An 18,703-nucleotide genomic window follows, 5' to 3' on the forward strand; every position below is an offset into this window, starting at 1 on the left:
CTTTGGTTTATGTCTTTACAAATGATTTTTACTCTTCATTATTTAATAGTTTAGTCAAGCAAATGCTAAACCTCACTGGAGTCTTTATAATAGGTTTTCCGTGTTTTTCTGTCAGACTAGTCGAAACTGCAGAAACTCGAGCATACCTATGTGAATAGGAGGTGGGGGGAGGGGGGTGAATCACATGTAGGATCACACACCCAAGATAAACACTGAACTTTGATGCTTTTGTGAGGCTGAAGGTGGGGCACAATGTTGTCTTGAACATGGCTGTAATATTTCCCTCTTCCTCACAGGAAATCTCCTTTTCAAAATGGCCTTCAGTGGTTAACAGTACATCTTTGTCATGCAACAGATCTAGACGGACAAGAGAGAAAATATAATTCCCAGGACTGACAATGTCTGGCCAAAGTGATGTAGTCATTCATTTGAACGAGGTGGCGACTATTTCCCCTGCTGGTCCAACTGCAGAGCCACAAATAGAGAGAAGTGAAAAGCAACAAGACAGCTCTGACGGAGAGGAAAAGAAGATGCCATATGATGAGGAGGAAATGTCAAGTTCTGCTCATCTGGAGCCAAGCACTTTACCTTGGCCAGGAGACAAAGGCAACAAGCTCCTGTTGGACCGGGATGATGATGTTTCAGGGTCTGAGGATAAGGACACGGGGATCAGCAGAGGCAGCCAAGACCTGTCGGAGGTGCAGAGTCAAGCAGAGAGCGACATGAGGAGCAAAGCCAAATGGAGAGAGAGCATGCCGGAGGGTGAGAGGTGGAGGGACGATGAGAATGAGGTGCAGCGGGACAGTAAAGGCGATGGCTCACTTGCAGATGATGAGCTGGAGGAGGGAGAGGATGAAGAGTGGCTCTCAAAGAAACCTGCTTTGGGTTTCACCCCACATGTCATGATTGTGAATCCATCTGGTAAAGATGTACCTGAAGAGAGGAGTTATTTTAAAGAGGTGGAGAAGGATCTGAGGACGGAGCCTGACTTGGCCGCACAGTATTACCCCAACTGGGAAGAGCAGGATGACAAGTACTGTGAGTATCACATGATCCAAAATCATGAAGTGCTGTTGAATGACACTTAGCAGAAGCAGCTTGTTTAGTTTTTATTTTGTTGTGTTTTATGCCAGCCTTTTATTTAGTCTCTTGTTCTGCAAAAAGATTGGGGGGTAAAAAAGTTTTTTTTTCTGTTCATGTGAAATTGTATATATAAGCACTAACATTTTACAATAATTAACTAGAAGTACTGATTAAAAAAAAAAAAAAAAAAAAATATATATATATATATATATACACATAATATAAACATCTTTTTGGATATTTGGATAAATCAGTGAAAGGAAATAAAAAGAAACAAAACCTAAAAAATACCCCATCTGTTTAGAAATAATGAACAGCAACATCTTTGTACCAAATCTGTTTCAGTCACTATTGTTTTCAGTCATGACTTGTATTCATTAAACTAAAAATATTATCTAGGCACAAATAGTAAGGACATTTGTCTTTTTTTTTGTTTGTTTGTTTTTCCCTCCCCTAATAATGTTAGTTGGTGTATTGCACATCATTGTAACACCTGATTAGTCACCTTTACCACAAGGTATAGTTTGTAGCCATTATTCTTCTATATAATGATTTTAAGAAGGTTTTCTGTTCAATTGGATTACACAAAAATTATACATTTTCTCTGCTAATGAAAATAAATTTTTAAAAAAATTCTTGCAATTTGACTGATGCAAAGCATTTTGAAAAACAGTAGAAACAACCTAAATGAACTTGTTTGTAATTATGGACGACTTATTACCAAACAGCCTCTCTCCTTTTCTCCATTGTAAATAAAAATAATAATTTTGTCTTGTGAAAAAGTGCTTTTGTGATATATTTCTTACTGCAATCTTCCTGTCCAGTTAAAGAACATTACATTTCCACTGTACTTAATTGAAATGAATAGATAAATAATTTTTTTTTTTTTTTTTTTTTTTTCTCTCAGACATTTGTGAGCATTTCTGCAGTGAAAAACTGAGGCTGGTTTTAGCGGTGGTGGCTGCTGGAATCCTCTTCCCTCTCCTGGTTTGGGGAGGATATGCCCTGATTCCTTTTGATTCACCGCAGCTGGAGAGCCCCCTGCTCAGGGTCCTGTACACTCTGCACTGCTCATTCTTCGCCATCATCCCCATCCTGCTCGGTGAGAACTCATCTTTTGTTTAATGTGCATTAAAAGTTACCCTTGATGTATAACCAAAAAGGCAGACACCTGGACCCTGATGGCAGTCACGAGACGATAAACTTGGTCTCTCTGTAGGTGTGGTGGTCCAGGGCGTGGCCCGGCTGCGTCACAGTTCCCTGAAGCCCCTTTATCAGAGTGAACTGGTCAACAAGGAAGTCATCATACATTGGTACTACGTCAACGAATCCCTGGCTCTCTTCCTCTTCTACTTCCTGCAGCTGGCTGTCATGGCAACCTATATCAGTCAGGACCTGGTTAAACTGGTCCCGTTGCTCACCATCATATTTGTTTTTGGCAGGTAGGTCTCCTTTAAACAGCTCCATGTTAACAGTGTTTAGGATATTAAGAAAAGACAGAGGCATGGTTTGTGAGACCGAACCTGAATTATAATCTGACTTTTATTGAAGGTTTTTGTTTGACGAGGTAATTCCTATCAGGCTGAATCAAAGTCATGCAATGGATCAGATAACTGCTGTTAAATGTTACAATAGGGATAAGGAATAACAGGATTATATAAAGAATATCAAGATTAAGGCTTGGACATCTTTCACAATGTGGTGACAGTCTCCTGACAAGAAGGTCAGTCCATTTTACTGCAAGCCAAACTGTTCCCAGATTATTGTACAAAGCATCATTTATACATGAGGATAAAGAAAATTGCACCATTTGACCCACTTTAAAGGACAGCTCCAACAAAACAATCATATCTTCCAGTGTAGTCAAAGTACAGATACTCTTGGGTGACAGTGTGAAAACAAAACATAGAAATTCAAAGACAGAACACGGAGAAATCTGATATTCTCACCACAACAAAAAAGTGAAATCTCTGTGTGCAAGAAAATCTACAGTAAAAAAAAATCTTAATAAAATAATTATGTTTATGAATTATAAGTATATATTTATTTGAAATGTGACAGAACATCAAAACAATTCGCTTGTGTTGACCTGCTCCAGGTACAGCTGACCCTCAGCATGCAGACTGCAGCACACATGAACCCTGTACTCCCCCATGAAAAGCCTCCACATCCTGGCCTGTCAGAACAAACTGGAATTAAGGGGAGGGAGGGTTAGAGACAGAAACTCTTGTGGATTATTGATCACTTACAGTCAGAAAGTTCCCTATGTCGTAACTGGTTTTAAAGGATCAATGCATGAGGACACTTTAATTTTTTATTGCATACTTGAGCTGATAAACATGTCTTAGTCTGTTCTATTGATATTTCATGTTTATTTAATTTTTCCACAACATCTCTTATAAGTCAAGTAATTAGTTGTTGTTTAAGTGTTGAAAAGCTGAATATGTGATTAGGTTTTATGTCCACAACTATACTGCTGCGCTGCTGCTAAGATAAACTTTGGCATGTCCCAATATCCCAACCTGAGCATCTTCAAACTCGAGGCCACTAAGGCAACATCAGAAAATGACTTGTTAAAACAAGACTTGTCTTTATATCTCCAGAGTAGATAAATGTTTCTCAGGACAAATATATCAATTTGGTAATGTTTACAGCTTTGTTTTTAAGCAGATATCTCATCGGCATATTATTCATCTTCAGATAAATGAGTTACGGCTTACACAGTTTACACACTTCCTTTTCAAACAGAAATGTGTACAGAAAAAACATTTTTTTAAGCTAAATTTTGGATTTTCAGCTTGAAAAGTTATTGCTGTTATCACTTTTTAATGAAGAATTCCTGACATGCAAACATGACCTGGCACCACTGAAAAATCACCAGTGATCCAGGAAAGATCAGAACAAGCCACTTATTTAAAGTATGTATAATAATAAGGGTGTCGGTGAATGTTTAACCTGTTTGATAAGTCTCTCGTGGGAACTTTGATCCTTTGTTGCTGCCAGACAGACACAACTGCCTTTTAAACCTGTTACCTGCCTCGTCTTAACTAATGCACCTGTTGCTTTCTGATCTTGGCCTGTGTGACATTTTCACTGGTTAAAACATTAAAAATTTGTCCAGTTCTGAATCATAATATCATTTGCTCTATCAAAACCAGTCAGATTAAAACACTCTGACTAATCTATAGTGAGAATAACAAAGCTTCTGATTAGATACTGTAATGTACAAAAACAGATTCTTGACGGGCTTTTTGACAAACTGCATCAAGTTGTGAGCTGTGAAGACTCTCGGGCATGATCATATACATAAAGGGAGAAAATCTGATTTAAAAAGAAGTATCAATTTAAGTTTTTAACCCAGCTTTGAGTCGTTAAGTGTTTGATTCAGAAAAACAGATGGGAGGTGTGAAGAAGCTCCTGCTGAAAAGGGAAACGAGGCAGACAGGCAGATGTGATTTGCAATTAGATCTACTTTATCTAAAGCTAATTGTAAAGGAGTGTCATCAGCCTCTTGTTGGTCTCTAACATGTTATCATTGTGCTGCAGGCTAATCTACTGGCTCTGCCTCTCTTTTGGGAGCCCCATCAGAGGCTTTGGCTTTGGCTTCTCCTTCTTCCCCATACTGGTCATGCTGGGCGTCAACCTCTATTACGTGTGCTCATCTGTCGGACAGGAGTCTGTTTTCGACGTGGCGCCACCCATGACGCCGCCTCCTCCGAGACAGCGCTGGTGGGGTTAAAAGGTGGTGTTAAAAAAAAAGCCAATGAGAGTCCTGTGCTACTCTAACACAACACGACTCTCACAGCGCAAGTTGTTTTTCTTTTCTTTCTTTTAAAGTTGTAATCCTCAAAACATGAGTTCTTTTTGATTTAAAGACCCTTGTGGGTACCATGGTAACAGCAGCCACAGTTCGTAATGAGCTACTTTAGCAGCTACTTGATGAAACATGATGAATAATTAGTGTATCTGTTTACAGCTCAGTCAAACAAACTCAGGTTTTAATTATGTAGCTGAGGTGTGTTCACAAGTGTCGTTCAGCTTTTCTTTTTTTGTTTGGGCCAAGTTGTCCGGGTTTTCCTTCTCATGGAGATATTTTATATAGAACGAACTGATATTCATACTGAAACAAATTTCAAATGCTTGGATTCGTATCTGGATTGATTCACTTGTTTATGTTGTATATTTTATATGCTGATATTTTTTTGTCACTTTTTTGGGGGAAAAAGTCAAAATGGTGCCTGAAACTCCTGTTTTGCATGCACAGATTTAGAAATGTACAAGGAAAGGTGATAATAACTGTATGAAAGTGTAAATAGCTTGAAATAAAAAAATAAAAAAAAAAGTACTGTACATTTTAAGTCTAGTTTTTACGGTCAATATTGACAGTTCAGCCATATCATGAGAGCCACCTTTTGCAAGTAGCCTTGATCACTTGTATGGTGTACACCAAGATTCATCTGATGCTCAAACTTATCGAAATAGTCAAATCTTATTTTTTTTTATTTATTGTTCTATTTTTTTTAGATTTAATCAGACATCACTACTGATACAAATGTGTGTCTTCCATAAAACTAACTTAAGATTTTTCTAGGAATGTCAAAAAACACTACCAACACAAGAGGGAAAAAAGCTTCACAACAGTGAAAATGTAAGAGTTTGGAATAATCCATAAACTGGATTATTAAGTAATAAAACCTTTTACAATTAATTCTAGTAATTTATTTAACTTGTTTACTGGAAACTTTTTTGTCAAAGTTTTTATGTCTTAAAAGTTAACATTGAATTAAAACATTTAGTAAGGAAAAACTAGATGTTTTTTTTTCTGGAATTTCCTCTCATGGTCTGTTTTTAATTTTGCAACTTTCATTTTCCATTCAGCACTGAGTCTGGATCTGATGAGATCCTATTTGAGAGTTTCAGGGTGTTCTGTTCACCATTATAACAAAGTACAACATGACCCTGAGTAAATTTAGCTAAAAGCAAAAAGTCCACACAAACATATTTATGTTTTCATCATTCTTTTTACTTTTTCTGTTGCACTGGGCGTTTGGTTGATGTTTCTTGCACATTAACATTTTATGTTAAAGTCAAAAGGAGGAAATATGAACGGGCTAAATTTAGATTTGATGTTTTATAAGCCTGATTTCCATGATCAGGATATTTGTTTTGCAAATGAAAACCTTACAGCCAATAATGTTGAGGCATTATTGGTGGTACTTGTATTATTACTCAGTGGTAACTATAAGCCTTAGTACTAAAGACAATACATTTTACACCTTCATTTAAAAGAGGGAGGGAGAAAGTCATGATTTACAGTATATGTCTTTGAGAAACTAAACCTAGAGCTTTATTGCATTTTGCATCCTTTATTTTGGCAACCAAGTTTGTACTAATATAAGAAACATAATGTTTCCATGGATACACAGTTTGACTGTAGGCAGCAACACAAGGCCCACTGGACATATATTATAGAAAGTAAAGTTAGCTGATTTTGATGTACAGAGTAATATTTTACTTACATCTTTATATCTTTACTTTCTACGATATAGAAGATGTCAAAATCTTTTTCAGTGAAGTTTTGAACAGCTTTTCATTCCTTTCCTACACACAGTGCTGCAAATGAAGCAGAACACGCCTGACTGCTAATTAGCCAATGATTTGAATCAGGTGTGTTGCAGTAGAGAGGTGTAAAAGCTGCAGGATATGAAGATCCCTGGATTGATCTGTGAGCTATTTAATCTTTATCAGCTTTATGAATGGATGTTCAAATTTATATTCATTTTTTTTTCTTCTTTTGGTTTTCATTTAAGCATGAAAAGGGAAAAAAAAATGCTTAAAACTTTGTGTTTACTCTGTTAGCATCAAAATGACTGTCCTGCTGATGTGGAACTCTTAAGGATCTATTTATAACTGAGACTGTTGAATGCTGCTTTGTTTTATTGATCAAAGGCTTAGCTTTGTTTACAGTAGCATAAACTGCTTGGCTATTTTGGTAGAATCTCTTCTTTCTGCTGAAGGATATAAATATATATTGCTGTCACTGTCGAAACAGCAAACGATCAATATTTGGGGCTTTGAGCGAGTTAAATAAAGCTTAATGAAACATGATTCTGAACAGTGTGTAGCAGCGGATGATTCAGATGTAACGGCTGAAAGAAGGGGGTTGCATTACCAGTCATTGATCATCTGTCCAGTACAGAGGTGATAGGATGTAAAAGAAAATGCAAAGTTCAAGAGGTGAGTTAAACATGAGGTAAGTTTCTGCTACATCAAACCTAGAAGAAAAAGTATTACAAAAGAGATGTTTTTTTTTTTTTATTTTAATGATTTTGCCAAGAATAATTGTGATCAGTATGACAATGTCAGAAAATGCTTGATTATTCATTTTCCTTATAAATTTGTGATTTATGTGCTTTATATCACATAAATCAACAAAAATAAGATTTTGAATACAGAAGTGTTGACCATCTGAAGAGTCATGCGTATGACTTGGTTTGGGCCCCTTTTGCATAAATTACTGCTTTGATGAGACGTGGCATGGATGTTATCAACCTGTGGTACTGCAGGGATGCAATGGAAGACCAAGATGCATCAGTGATGGCTTTTTAAACTTTCAATAATGATTAATCAAGTACAGTAATCCCTCGGTTGTTGAACCAGGTATTGCTTCTTTTGGCAGTGTGGACAGTTGCAAAGTCCTGATGGAAAATAAAGTCAGCATTTCCAAAAAGCTTTCTGCTGAAGGATCGATGAAGTGACATAATGTCTCCTGGTAGACAGCTGAGTTGACTCTCACCAGATGACATAGGTCCCCAAATCAACACAGCCTATTGAAACTTCACACTACACTTCAACCGTCTTCCTCCAGACTCTGAGATTTCATTTCCAAATCAGATGCAAAATTTGCTCCCATCAGAAAAGAGCACTTTGGACCACTGCTCAATAGACTAGTTCACTTTTTCCCTTTAGCCCAGGTAGGCAGGAATATGACATTTGAAGCCCATGTTCAGGCTACGTCTGTGTGTGGTGGCTCTCGAGGCTCCAACCAGCCTGAGTCCACTCCTTGTGACACTCCCTCACATTTCTGAATGGTCTTTTCCTGACAATCCTCTCCAGACTGCTGTCATCCCTGCTGATTATGCACTTTTCTCCCCCACACTTTTAATTTCCACTCAACTTTTTATTGAGATGCTTTAATACATCACTTTAAGAGCATCCAAGTTCTTCGGCAATTACAATTTGGGGCTTTCCTTTCTAGTGGAGCGTGTCGATGGTTTTCTGCACAACTGTCAGGTCAACAACCTTCCCTATGATTGTGAATTTGACTCAAATAGACTGAGAGGCCATTTAAACACTCAGGAGTCCTTTGCAGGTCTTTTGGATTAATTACCTGATTAGAGAACGGTACGTAGAGGCTACAACACCGAACCTTTTCACACTCCTTCAATTTTCTGAGATTTCTTTTTTACTTTAAGCTAAAGGCATAATCATCAAAATGATAACAAATAAATGCTTTAAATATCTCATTTTGCATGTGATAAGTCTATAGAAAAGTTTACCTTTTTAAGTTGAATTGCTAAAATAAATAAAGATTTGTGCAGTCTTCTGTTTTTTTTCTTAGTCTTACCTGTATAACCCTCTTGGTGTTGCTGTATTCCTACAGATAGGCCCTTCCACTACTTTGAGAATTGCTGCATTTACCTTTTATTGCTGCTATTTCATCATTTGCCATTCAACTTCAGAGACCTTGATCCAGACCTGAGCCACATTGGTATTAGAACACTATATTACATGAACATGTAGCAAATCAAGAAACTGCTTATCTCTGATCTTGTAATGGTCACTTGGAATTTGTATAAAAGCTCCCACTAAAGCATCACAGCTGAAATATTACTCAGTTCCTACGGTGATTCATTTTAAGACATCAGAATAACCTGTACAGTAAATATTAATCAAAAGATTTTTCTCTTTGGACATATTGAAGACCCCTATTCTCTCTGATCCATTTCTCTTTTAAGGTCCTGCAGTCTTTTTTGGTTTGAGCAGTAGTTATTAAATAATTTTACTCATTTCACTGAATCAGCTCATAGGCTCAAATATCAGCAGATAAATGATGCATACAGTATCCTACTTATTCATCCAGTAACAATGTCTGCTAAATGTTACATAGTTTGTCATTTACACCAAAAAAATATGGACAGAAGCTGCTGTAAGGGTACTTTCATTATACAACAAACTATAGGATACACACTTCTCTCCATTCGTTTGAGTAGGTTTGAGTACTGTTTTGTCTTTTTCCCCCTGAACTGATCTTGTGCTAACTGTATGTACATACCTCTTCCTTTTCAATCTTTTCCAGCACAAAGCCTGTTATGACCAGTATATGACTTTCAGTGAATCCAAACAAAACTGCACCAAAATGTTAGGAAATCCAACTTCAGGCCAGTCTAAACCTCCTGCATTTAGAAGATTTTGTTTCACACTGATCTTACCAGCAACGATTTTAACACTGACATATTATTCAGAACACAGTGTCTAAAAAAAAAAGTTGAGAAGATGCTCATTTACTGTATCAGAAGAATGACTGAAAAGCACACTGACCAAGATTCAATTACATGATCTTAAAAATAAGAAGACAAATATGAGGAAAGTATGAGGAAGCTGGAGCCTATCCCAGCAGTCATCGGGCGAGAGGCAGGGTACACCCTGGACAGGTCGCCAGTCCATCACAAGGCCTCAAAAAATATGTTTTCATAAAATATGTTTAAATTTATTTTTCTTGAGTGTATTTAAGTGATTTTTTAAAGAAATGCATTTAATTATTTCTCTTTTTAATAATACCAGCTGATGTTGCATTATGTATTGTTGGAAAAGGTGCTGTATAGCATCTCTTCTTTTTGCTGGTCTCATTTTTCTGATTGATGATGACATCCTATTCCTCAACCAGAAATTGATGAATAAGATCCAGCGCGCCTCTGTTGGTCACTAAGACATTCTTGGTCCTGGTTCTCGAGGGCCGGTTTCCTGCTGTTTTAGAAGTTTCCCTGCTTCTAATCAGCTAATTACCCTCTGATTTGAGTCAGGTGTGCTGCAGCGGGGAAACTTTTAAAACCTCCAAGATACTGGCCCTCGAGGACCAGGATTCAGGATCTCTGCTCGAGTACCACAGCACTCCCAAATCCTGGTGGTATTCCATGATGATCCTGGCTCTGTTGGAATGAGCTTTCTTATCCTGGAGTATGGAGTCCCAGATTCTGGAGAATGGGATTGCCAACCTCAGTTGTCAATCAGGTGCCAGTCAAACATCTGTGACTGACACACATCTGGCAGCAACAAGAGTGAATATCGATACCAAGAGAATATTGAAGTTCTACTATGTTGCACATCACACTTTTCAACAATGTATAATGCAACACCGGCTGGTATTAAAGAGGAGAAATTGTTCAAAAACAAGTTTCCTTATGTCAAAGCTAATCTTTATTTGCTAAACATACTCTTTACTTCATGAATTTGTTACTTAAAGTAACATCACTGAAGTTTCTGGACTTTTGATTTTTGTGTTTAAAGTGAAATGCTGTTGAGGAAAAAAAAAGCAATATAATGAAAAATGGTTTTGCAACAGAATGAAATGAAACTTTTCAGTTTCATAAAACCCACTCTTTATTTCATTTGTTGTTGCGGCTTTCATCCAAATGGGTCATGAGAGATCAGCTAAATTTAGCTGTCTAGTTATCACCAAATGTGTGAAATGAAGCTTGTGTAGCTGTGACAATGAGCTGAGGATGACGAGTGGGGGAAACTGAGAAAAACACACTAAAGCGCTGCTGCCACAAGGACTGAAGTCAACCAGAAAATAAACCACAGATTCCGATTTATTTCACTCAATTTGTCTATTTAATATATAAAATACGGTAAAACATACGCAAAAAGGATAAGGTTTCAAGGAACTTGGATACTTTGGTACAACAAACACTTTTTTGTAAAAGCGGTATAGAATTTCAATAACATATCAGTGCATACTTTGTATATGAAAATATACACAAATGTATATCATTCTCAAAAAAACCAAAAAAACCAAAAAGAAATATTTTCTTTACAACAAAACCCAAAGCAGACCAGCTCGACACAATATATTAGCTATAAATTTCATCTTTAGTATTTCATATGCTACATTATTCTGAGCCGTTTTAAAACTCATTTGTGATGCATGTCTTTATCATTACGGTACGTAACATAAGCTTTTTTTGTTACCTGTATCCCATGCATTTATGTTTTTCAAATTTCATGATTTACCAATTTCAGTTATTTCCCGTTGTTATAAATATATTTTATATCTTGATTAAAATTGCAGCATTTAACTGGTATTTCCCTCATTGCATTTGCTAATACCGCAAGAACTGATCGTGCAATTTTCAGCAAGATGTATCAAAAAAGGAAACCAGTACTGTATGTTTATGATAAGGAAGATAAAAGAAGAGAGGAAATAAAAACAGTTGGCTATCCTACACAAAATAGCAATAAAAGAAAAGCTCCATAATAATATCATCATAGTAATAGTAGACAATGGAACTGTCACCAGCACAAATTAATCCAAAAATAGTGAGATTCTAAAAAACATTGTACACAACAAGTAACAGGGTGCAGGTTTTTATCATGTTGCTCATATAGATTGTCTCTTGACTACACTGCTAGATTGGACAGATAACCTTTTTGTACAAGGACCAAGCCAATCGGTGTGGTGTCACATTTCAGTCAACCATCAGCGGCCACAAAGTGTTACTATGGCGATGCAGTTCTGTGAAGGGGTGTAAAAAATGGCAATGAAACTGTAATTTCTATCCCTAGACTGAACCCTGTATGTGTTTTCTGTTTAAGCTTGTGAAGTTCAGTGTGAACAGTAAACTTTAATCTGAAGACAGCTAGCTTACTTTAGCTTAGCATAGAAATCTGGAGAAACAGCCGTCTCAGCTCTGTCCCAAACAACAAAACCTGACTAAAGCTACCTTAAGACTAACTTGTTTAAATTTATGACAGTAATGGAAGTTTTGTGTTGTGTTTTTGTTTGTTTTTTTGTCTTACTCAGGCAATCGGTTTCATTTTCTCGGTTAGTAATAAATGGTTTATTATATCCATGCATAGCATCTACCAAGTTGAGTTTACTAGCTCAAAAATAGTTGTTACCCATCAAAATGTGTCCAACATTTTTCTTTTTGTATTAAATTTGTTTCAACATTAGCTTGTGATGCTTTAGTGACAATCTAATGGGTCTATTCTAAATAATAAATCATGACAATATTATTACAACTTGTACAGAAAACAGATAATATCAGTTACATTTATCTCTAACCCTGATTGTTGAGGCCTTTGCTTCCTTTGTAGCTCTCAACATTACTCTAAAATTACCACGTTGAAAGAAACAGGAGAAAGCTGATCAAACATGACGGCCAGTACAAATGACATTTTAAACAAAGGTCCAAAATCTGAAACAAAAAATATAATTTTATCTTGGTTTAATTTACATCCTTAAATAGTTTTTTTTTTTAAAAAAAGTTTGTTTACTAATCTATGTGTTGTGTAGGTGCTGGACAGAGCAGAGTGAGCAGTTTCTTACAAGGCTAAATTAGATCTTGTCTAAGGCTTCTTATTCTGCAAAACCTAAGAGAACCTTGCCGTCACACTCTGGGCAAAAAAAGCAAATAACTTTTCAATACAACAATTCCTTTAAGGGTAAAATTTCCACTACATGTGCTTGTTGAATGTGTGTGTGTGTGTGTGTGTGTATAATATATATATATATATATATATATATATATATATATATATATATATATATATATATACACACACACTATAGGCTACTGTCTATAGGCAGCTGTCTCACCAACACTAACTTTAATATGCTGGCTTGTTTAAAACCAACATAAACTGTCATATTTGTCTGCACTGTGAGTACTGTCTCAAGAAAGAAAAAAAAAGGTCAGGCAATCAAGAGACACTGTCATCTATAATAAAATGTTACCACATTCATACACCAACTTGAAATGATTCAAACAATTAAAACTTTAAAATCAACTGACTTCATTTCAAAGAGGGAAAATGAGCATGTCTGTGTCTGCTTAATGTGGTAAAGATTTTATACAATACACTTCATTTAAAGTGTATTTTTTATCTCTATAACTACAATATAAGTGAATGGCAGTGTCCTAATAATAATAATAATAATGATAATAATATGAGTTTACATCACTGTATACAATTTACCTTCAATTGTGTTTTTTTTTTTTTTGGTTTTTTTTTTTTTAAAAAAAAGTGTGGCAAGAGAATATGATGACACCACAACCAAGCAGGCCTCTGTGAGTGAGACAAAGTGCGCACACCATCAACACTAGAATAAAATAGGGTTACTAAAACCAAGTCCGATTCACCAACACAACAGAGTGTGGTGTAACTCCTGCACCATAGCTCAAAACATATCAAATTCACACTCATATATGCAAACAGATCCACTGAGAATTAACACATTGCTTGTTTTTAGGGATACCTAGCAAAGTCTATGCAAATATATTCATATGTACATACACGTCGTTGAAGCTGAAAAGCTATTTAACTTTGTCGCCAACTTGAAGCAGTAGAAATATAGAAAATGTCATTTCCTTTCACTTTTTGAAACACGGCAAAGAGCTAAGGAGGGATATAGAGAGCTAAGGAGGACATCAAAGCTTCTGAATAAGGAGTGATTTTTATACAAAGTCAGATTTTCTACCTCTGGACGACTAACGGACCTTCAAAACAGATTTTCAAATACCAACAGATAAAGAACACTTGGACTGAAGGAACCAAATACTTCCCTACTCAAAAAAACGAAAAATAAAAAAAACAACCCAAAACAAAACAAAAAGGTAGGCTCATAAAATTCCTATGCATTTAAACTGGATGGAATCTACTCCTTGTGATAAGCTGAAGGACTGGCTGGATTTCTGTTGCGACAGTTACCATCCAGACAAGATGAGGTGAAGGGATGGGAGGAGCACCCAGTCTGTGGACAAAGTGACGGCTAAAACAGAGCCTGTAGTCAGGTTTTAGTCAACTTTTCCATGACGATGCGAGCGATCCTGTGTCAGTGGTCCTGCACTGTGTGCAAGAGGCATTTGGCTTTTTTTTTTTTTTCACCTCGAAAAGAAGCTGATATTGGCACTCTGGTAGGGTGCTCGACTCCACAGCCACAGAGTGCCACCTGAGGGCTCGGGACTGCCTGGTTGCATGAGGTCGGTGACAGTGGCAGCACTGTCCATACCCAGAAAGACTCAGAGTCCCATCAGTGCCAGGTAGACGCTTAGTCCTCAAACTTGTCCAGGTCAAGTTGATTCTATTAGTGCAGTTTGGAAGTGACTTACGGAAGAATGGACAACACACAATATAAATGACGTTGGATTGTAAAGAGCAGGAAGTGGCGAGTCATGCAGCAGGTGCCCCATAAGGTTGACGAGCCACCAATCACACTGAACAATGTAAGAGTTCTGTGTAAATATGAGAATGAGATGCAGAAACCATGTGAAAGAAATGTTTGTGGTTTGTCAGATTGCAAAAAAACAAAGAGGCTCAACACCTCATTCCTAACAAAAGGAAAATCACAATACAGGAGTCCATTCAAGCAAAAAGGCTTAAAAAATCTACTGCCCCTCCTCTATTCAAGGGGCCTACCTGGGATGTAAATCCAGCTGAGCTCTAAGCCACCTTCCTCTCACTCAGAGCGTGATACCCAGAGGATTTTTTTTTACTATTTATTTTTGTCTTTTTATGTGTTTTGGCAAAGCCTCATAAGTCTGGGTGGCGCAGCTGAGGAGTATAATTCTGGACAGAGGCAGATGTGTGATGATAGTGTCACATGGCAGTGGGGCGGGATCAGTGGGGAGGGTAACATTGAGTGTGGGTGTGTGTTTAAGTGTTTAAGAGTCACCAAAACTTCACTGCAGGTGCTGAGAGGTTGAGCCTCTATGTGACCCAGGCGTCCAATCTCATGCGCTTTATGTTCCCTCCTTCCTGCTCAGGATCATTCGACACCCTAAGGAGCTCGCTGTTAGTACCGCCGGCTGTAGTGCCACCGCTACTGCCGCCGCCACCTCCACCTGCACCTCCGCCACCAGTAGCGCTGGTGTCGTCACGATCGCTACCTTCAAAAGAGCTTGCATTGCTGCTCACACTGTCTGCAGGTGAGCGGCCAGTCGGGGGCTCCAAACACAGCAGGGAGCCAGGGTATTGAGGTGGAGTGGTCAGGATGGCTCCTCCCGAGGTCGAGGACGGCGTGGTTGAGGAAGGAGCAGAACATGGGGTGCTGCGATCCCGGCCAGGTGAGACAGGTTCTGACTTTATGCTCACGTTGGAGTTTGTGTTGACGGTTAGCATGGCACCTTGATGGATGTTGGTCACCGGCCTGAGAGGAGGTTCACAAAGACAGGAAAAAATATGGAAGGAAGATGAGGGGTAGAAAAAAAGAGGAAAGCAAAAAAATTTTATCATAAATTACAAATATTTAGCCAATAGACAAACGCGTATGATTAAAAGAAGGTCACTCATGTCAAGACAGAACCCGACATTACAGAGCACAGCACTGACAGGAAAAAGCCACACTTGATTATTCAAGAACAATCCAAAAAAAATTTTTTTAAAGCCTTTTAAAAGCAGAAGTAACACCCCAACTGCTCCCAAAAGATCAACAGAACAGCCTGAAAGCATGAAATGATCTGTGTGTGACAGGGTGGTGTGCAGTGAGTCAGCTGTGATGTGAAGAAAATCCAAAGGAAAAAAACCAGAAAAAAATAATCTGAGGTTAGAAGACATGGCAGAAACCAGAACTATGTCTCTTTCCATGCTTAAAGGGAGGCAGCTGCAAGCACACGCACGCGCACACACACACACACACACACACACACACACACACACACACACACACACACACACACACACACACACACACACACACACACACACACACACACACACACACACACACACACACACAGGAAAAGGGAAGTGTGATACAGTACCGGCCCAACCACTCATCTCTACCCAAGAGCAGGTTGGACGGAGAACCAACACTGTGGGAAGAAAACAACATGTTGGAGCCCAAACCAAAGGGAACAGGTGGATTAGAAGGCATGTGTGGAGAAAGGTGTGAAACATTATTGCACACAAGTTTTTGTTTTGTTTTGTTTTTCTCTTCAGACAATAGCAATAATGTTATCTGCATCAGAAATAGCATTTTTGTTTGCAGCACACCACAAATGAGACGTGATCAGATCTTCTGCTGATCTACACACACACAGTTTGTGAAGCAAAATACATAAACATCTGGGCAAGGCTTTACCCCTGGCCTCCATAGGCTTTGAATGTAAAAACAGACAAACCACAAGGGCGAAGTTGCTTAGTTCTGTTTAAGTAGAAGCTTCACAATTTTCTTATTGCATGTCTTTGTTTGTGCAAGTTTTAGGGATGTGCAATAAAATGAGTGACGAAAAAGAGAATTTGCAGTTTGATTATTCAAAGCCATTGACTTGACAGCAAAAATAGCAGCAAAAATATTGGCAAGATTCTTAAAGCTCGACATATAACATAACGTTAGCTGACTAAAGCCCTTTTCAGACATGAGACACAATATTCATAGTTTCATTAACCCATTAAAGCCACAGCATTCAGTAATAGTCCTCATGTTTTATGCAGATGTCCCTTTAAAAAGTACCAAAGAGCCAGAGTCTACATGCAATAAATGCCATTTGACTGAGACTGGACAACAAATACAATCAGTTATTAATACAAAATTCCTTAAACATGTACTGTAGAGCCACAGTTTTGTCATATGTCCCATATCTTTGTCAATTCAAATGAATGTGCCAGAAACACAACATTTGTATAAAAAGGAGCAGTAGTGGATTTAAGCATCTTAAAATATCACTTTCATATGTTTAAGCCTATTAAACAGTCAGTGTTAATGGTTTAACTGCACTACTGTGGCAAGTGTTGTTATCGGAGGACATGGTCTCCAGTGTTACAGCAAATGCTACAGTAAATAGAGGAAGTAACAGTTTTCTCATAACACCCTGTTTAAAAACAAACTAACACCAGCCTTACAAGCACACAGCTGTGATGAATGTGTGCAGAAACTACACCGCCAAGCAAATTTCTTCCTTTCATATGAATATTAAAAACAATTTGGTGCTGCAACTTAAAGGCTTTGACAGGGATCAGTATAGACAAGCACACAGTTGTAATATTTTATAACTTGATCTGCTGAAATGATCAGAACAGCTGTTTGTATGTCAAATTTAGCAAAAGGCATCTCTTAATGTGGCTGCTACAGTTCATACCTGTACATATGTTAAAAGTGATGCATGTACTGTAGAAATAGGTTAGATTGTCCAGGGTGAGTGTTAAAAATGCCATGGATGATCAATAGCAACCAGACTGATGAAAAGAAATGCATGTCTGAAAGGGGCTTCATTGGTTCAGCTGCACAGCGAGCACTATGAGGGCTTTGCTGTAATCTTTCCTCCTCTGTGGCTCAAAATATTGCGAGAGGTGAAGTGAGTAGTGCAGGTTTAAGTTTCTGATTTATGTCACAAGCAACTCGCAGAGAAAACCAATTTGAAAAAACTGGTGTTCAAGTGCAAATGTTAAGGTTAAATGAAAACTAAAACACTAAAATGATCATTTGTAAAGGCTGTAAAAAATGTGGGAACTACATGTACTAGCTTTTTAACACATTTTATCGCAAAAGTAAGGATGTAAAAAGCCTTAAATAACTAGTTAGTCTTCTAGTCATTCTTTATAAAAACCATATGTATGTATATTTTTAAGCTCAGCTGATTGAGTCTGTACATAAATGCAACATCTAAAGTCTCTAATGCAAAACATGCTGAATGCGTGCCGCAGTAGAGGCAGAATTCCTTCAAATGCAAAGAGGACAAGGCCATAACATTTCACACACGCACACACTGGCAGTGGCTGTTCACCTCAGATTGGCAGCCAGACTGGACACCTGGCTAGACAGCTCGCTGCTCTGTTTGTCCACGCCCCACATGCTGTGGACGAGAGGAGAGAATACACTTCAAGGATCTGGAGGTCATGTTAAACCCAGCCCGAACCCTCGTAGCTCTGCAGTCACGATGATATTTAATAAAATAAATAAAATAAAACTGCCACTTATCCACTACAGACACTTCTCGGCTTTCTGTAATAAATGTTGAAGAAAAAAAAGAAGAAAAAGTGAAAACATCTGCTCCATTTTAATAAGACTTTTCTCAATTTAAGTTGCATTTGAACATGACCATTATGAAAAACGAACTGCATTAAATTACATTAAAATTAAGCTAAATAATTGAACAATGTTGGCAAAAGCTTTCGTTTCTTCAAAGGAAAGCTTAATACTGAGTGTAATCCAGACTGTCTTTGAAGAACTGAACCAAGTTGTGTTCACAGACACAAGCATGATCCTTACAAATGTTACAAACTCACACAGACAAGAATTTAAGGCTTTCTAGGTAAATTAAGGGTGAAAAACCTTTTTTAAACAGTTAACTGAAGCAGATTTATCTTGCTGTAACAATGTTATCGTTTTCATTTACTT

General features: G+C 37.6%; 2 protein-coding genes across 5 annotated transcripts in view; one reads left to right on the plus strand and one right to left on the minus strand.

Annotated features, from left to right (window-relative positions):
- Positions 1-398: 398 nt before the first annotated feature.
- On the plus strand, positions 399-4,822 carry tmem79a (transmembrane protein 79a; the record flags this gene model as incomplete). Its single annotated transcript, XM_079258704.1, has 4 exons — positions 399-1,038; positions 1,991-2,185; positions 2,303-2,525; positions 4,630-4,822. 4 exons carry the CDS (start codon positions 399-401, stop codon positions 4,820-4,822), a joined length of 1,251 nt encoding a protein of 416 aa, XP_079114830.1.
- A 7,066-nt stretch (positions 4,823-11,888) lies between these two features.
- The window catches only part of LOC306769899 (myocyte-specific enhancer factor 2D homolog), a 31,295-nt gene continuing 24,480 nt past the window's right edge, over positions 11,889-18,703 (minus strand). For 3 of the 4 annotated variants that reach the window (XM_079258665.1, XM_079258666.1, XM_079258664.1), the window contains 3 exons: positions 18,090-18,158; positions 16,128-16,178; positions 11,889-15,514 (listed from right to left, as the gene is read on the minus strand). In XM_079258665.1, the coding sequence (XP_079114791.1) occupies positions 15,076-15,514; positions 16,128-16,178; positions 18,090-18,158 (559 nt within the window). In that variant the 3' untranslated portion in view covers positions 11,889-15,075. The remainder of the gene's footprint in view (positions 15,515-16,127; positions 16,179-18,089; positions 18,159-18,703) is intronic. The other variant, XM_079258667.1, reaches the window with a different exon arrangement.

Source organism: Telmatherina bonti, assembly GCF_933228915.1.
Source record: "Telmatherina bonti genome assembly, chromosome: 19".
Taxonomy (NCBI): domain Eukaryota; kingdom Metazoa; phylum Chordata; class Actinopteri; order Atheriniformes; family Telmatherinidae; genus Telmatherina; species Telmatherina bonti.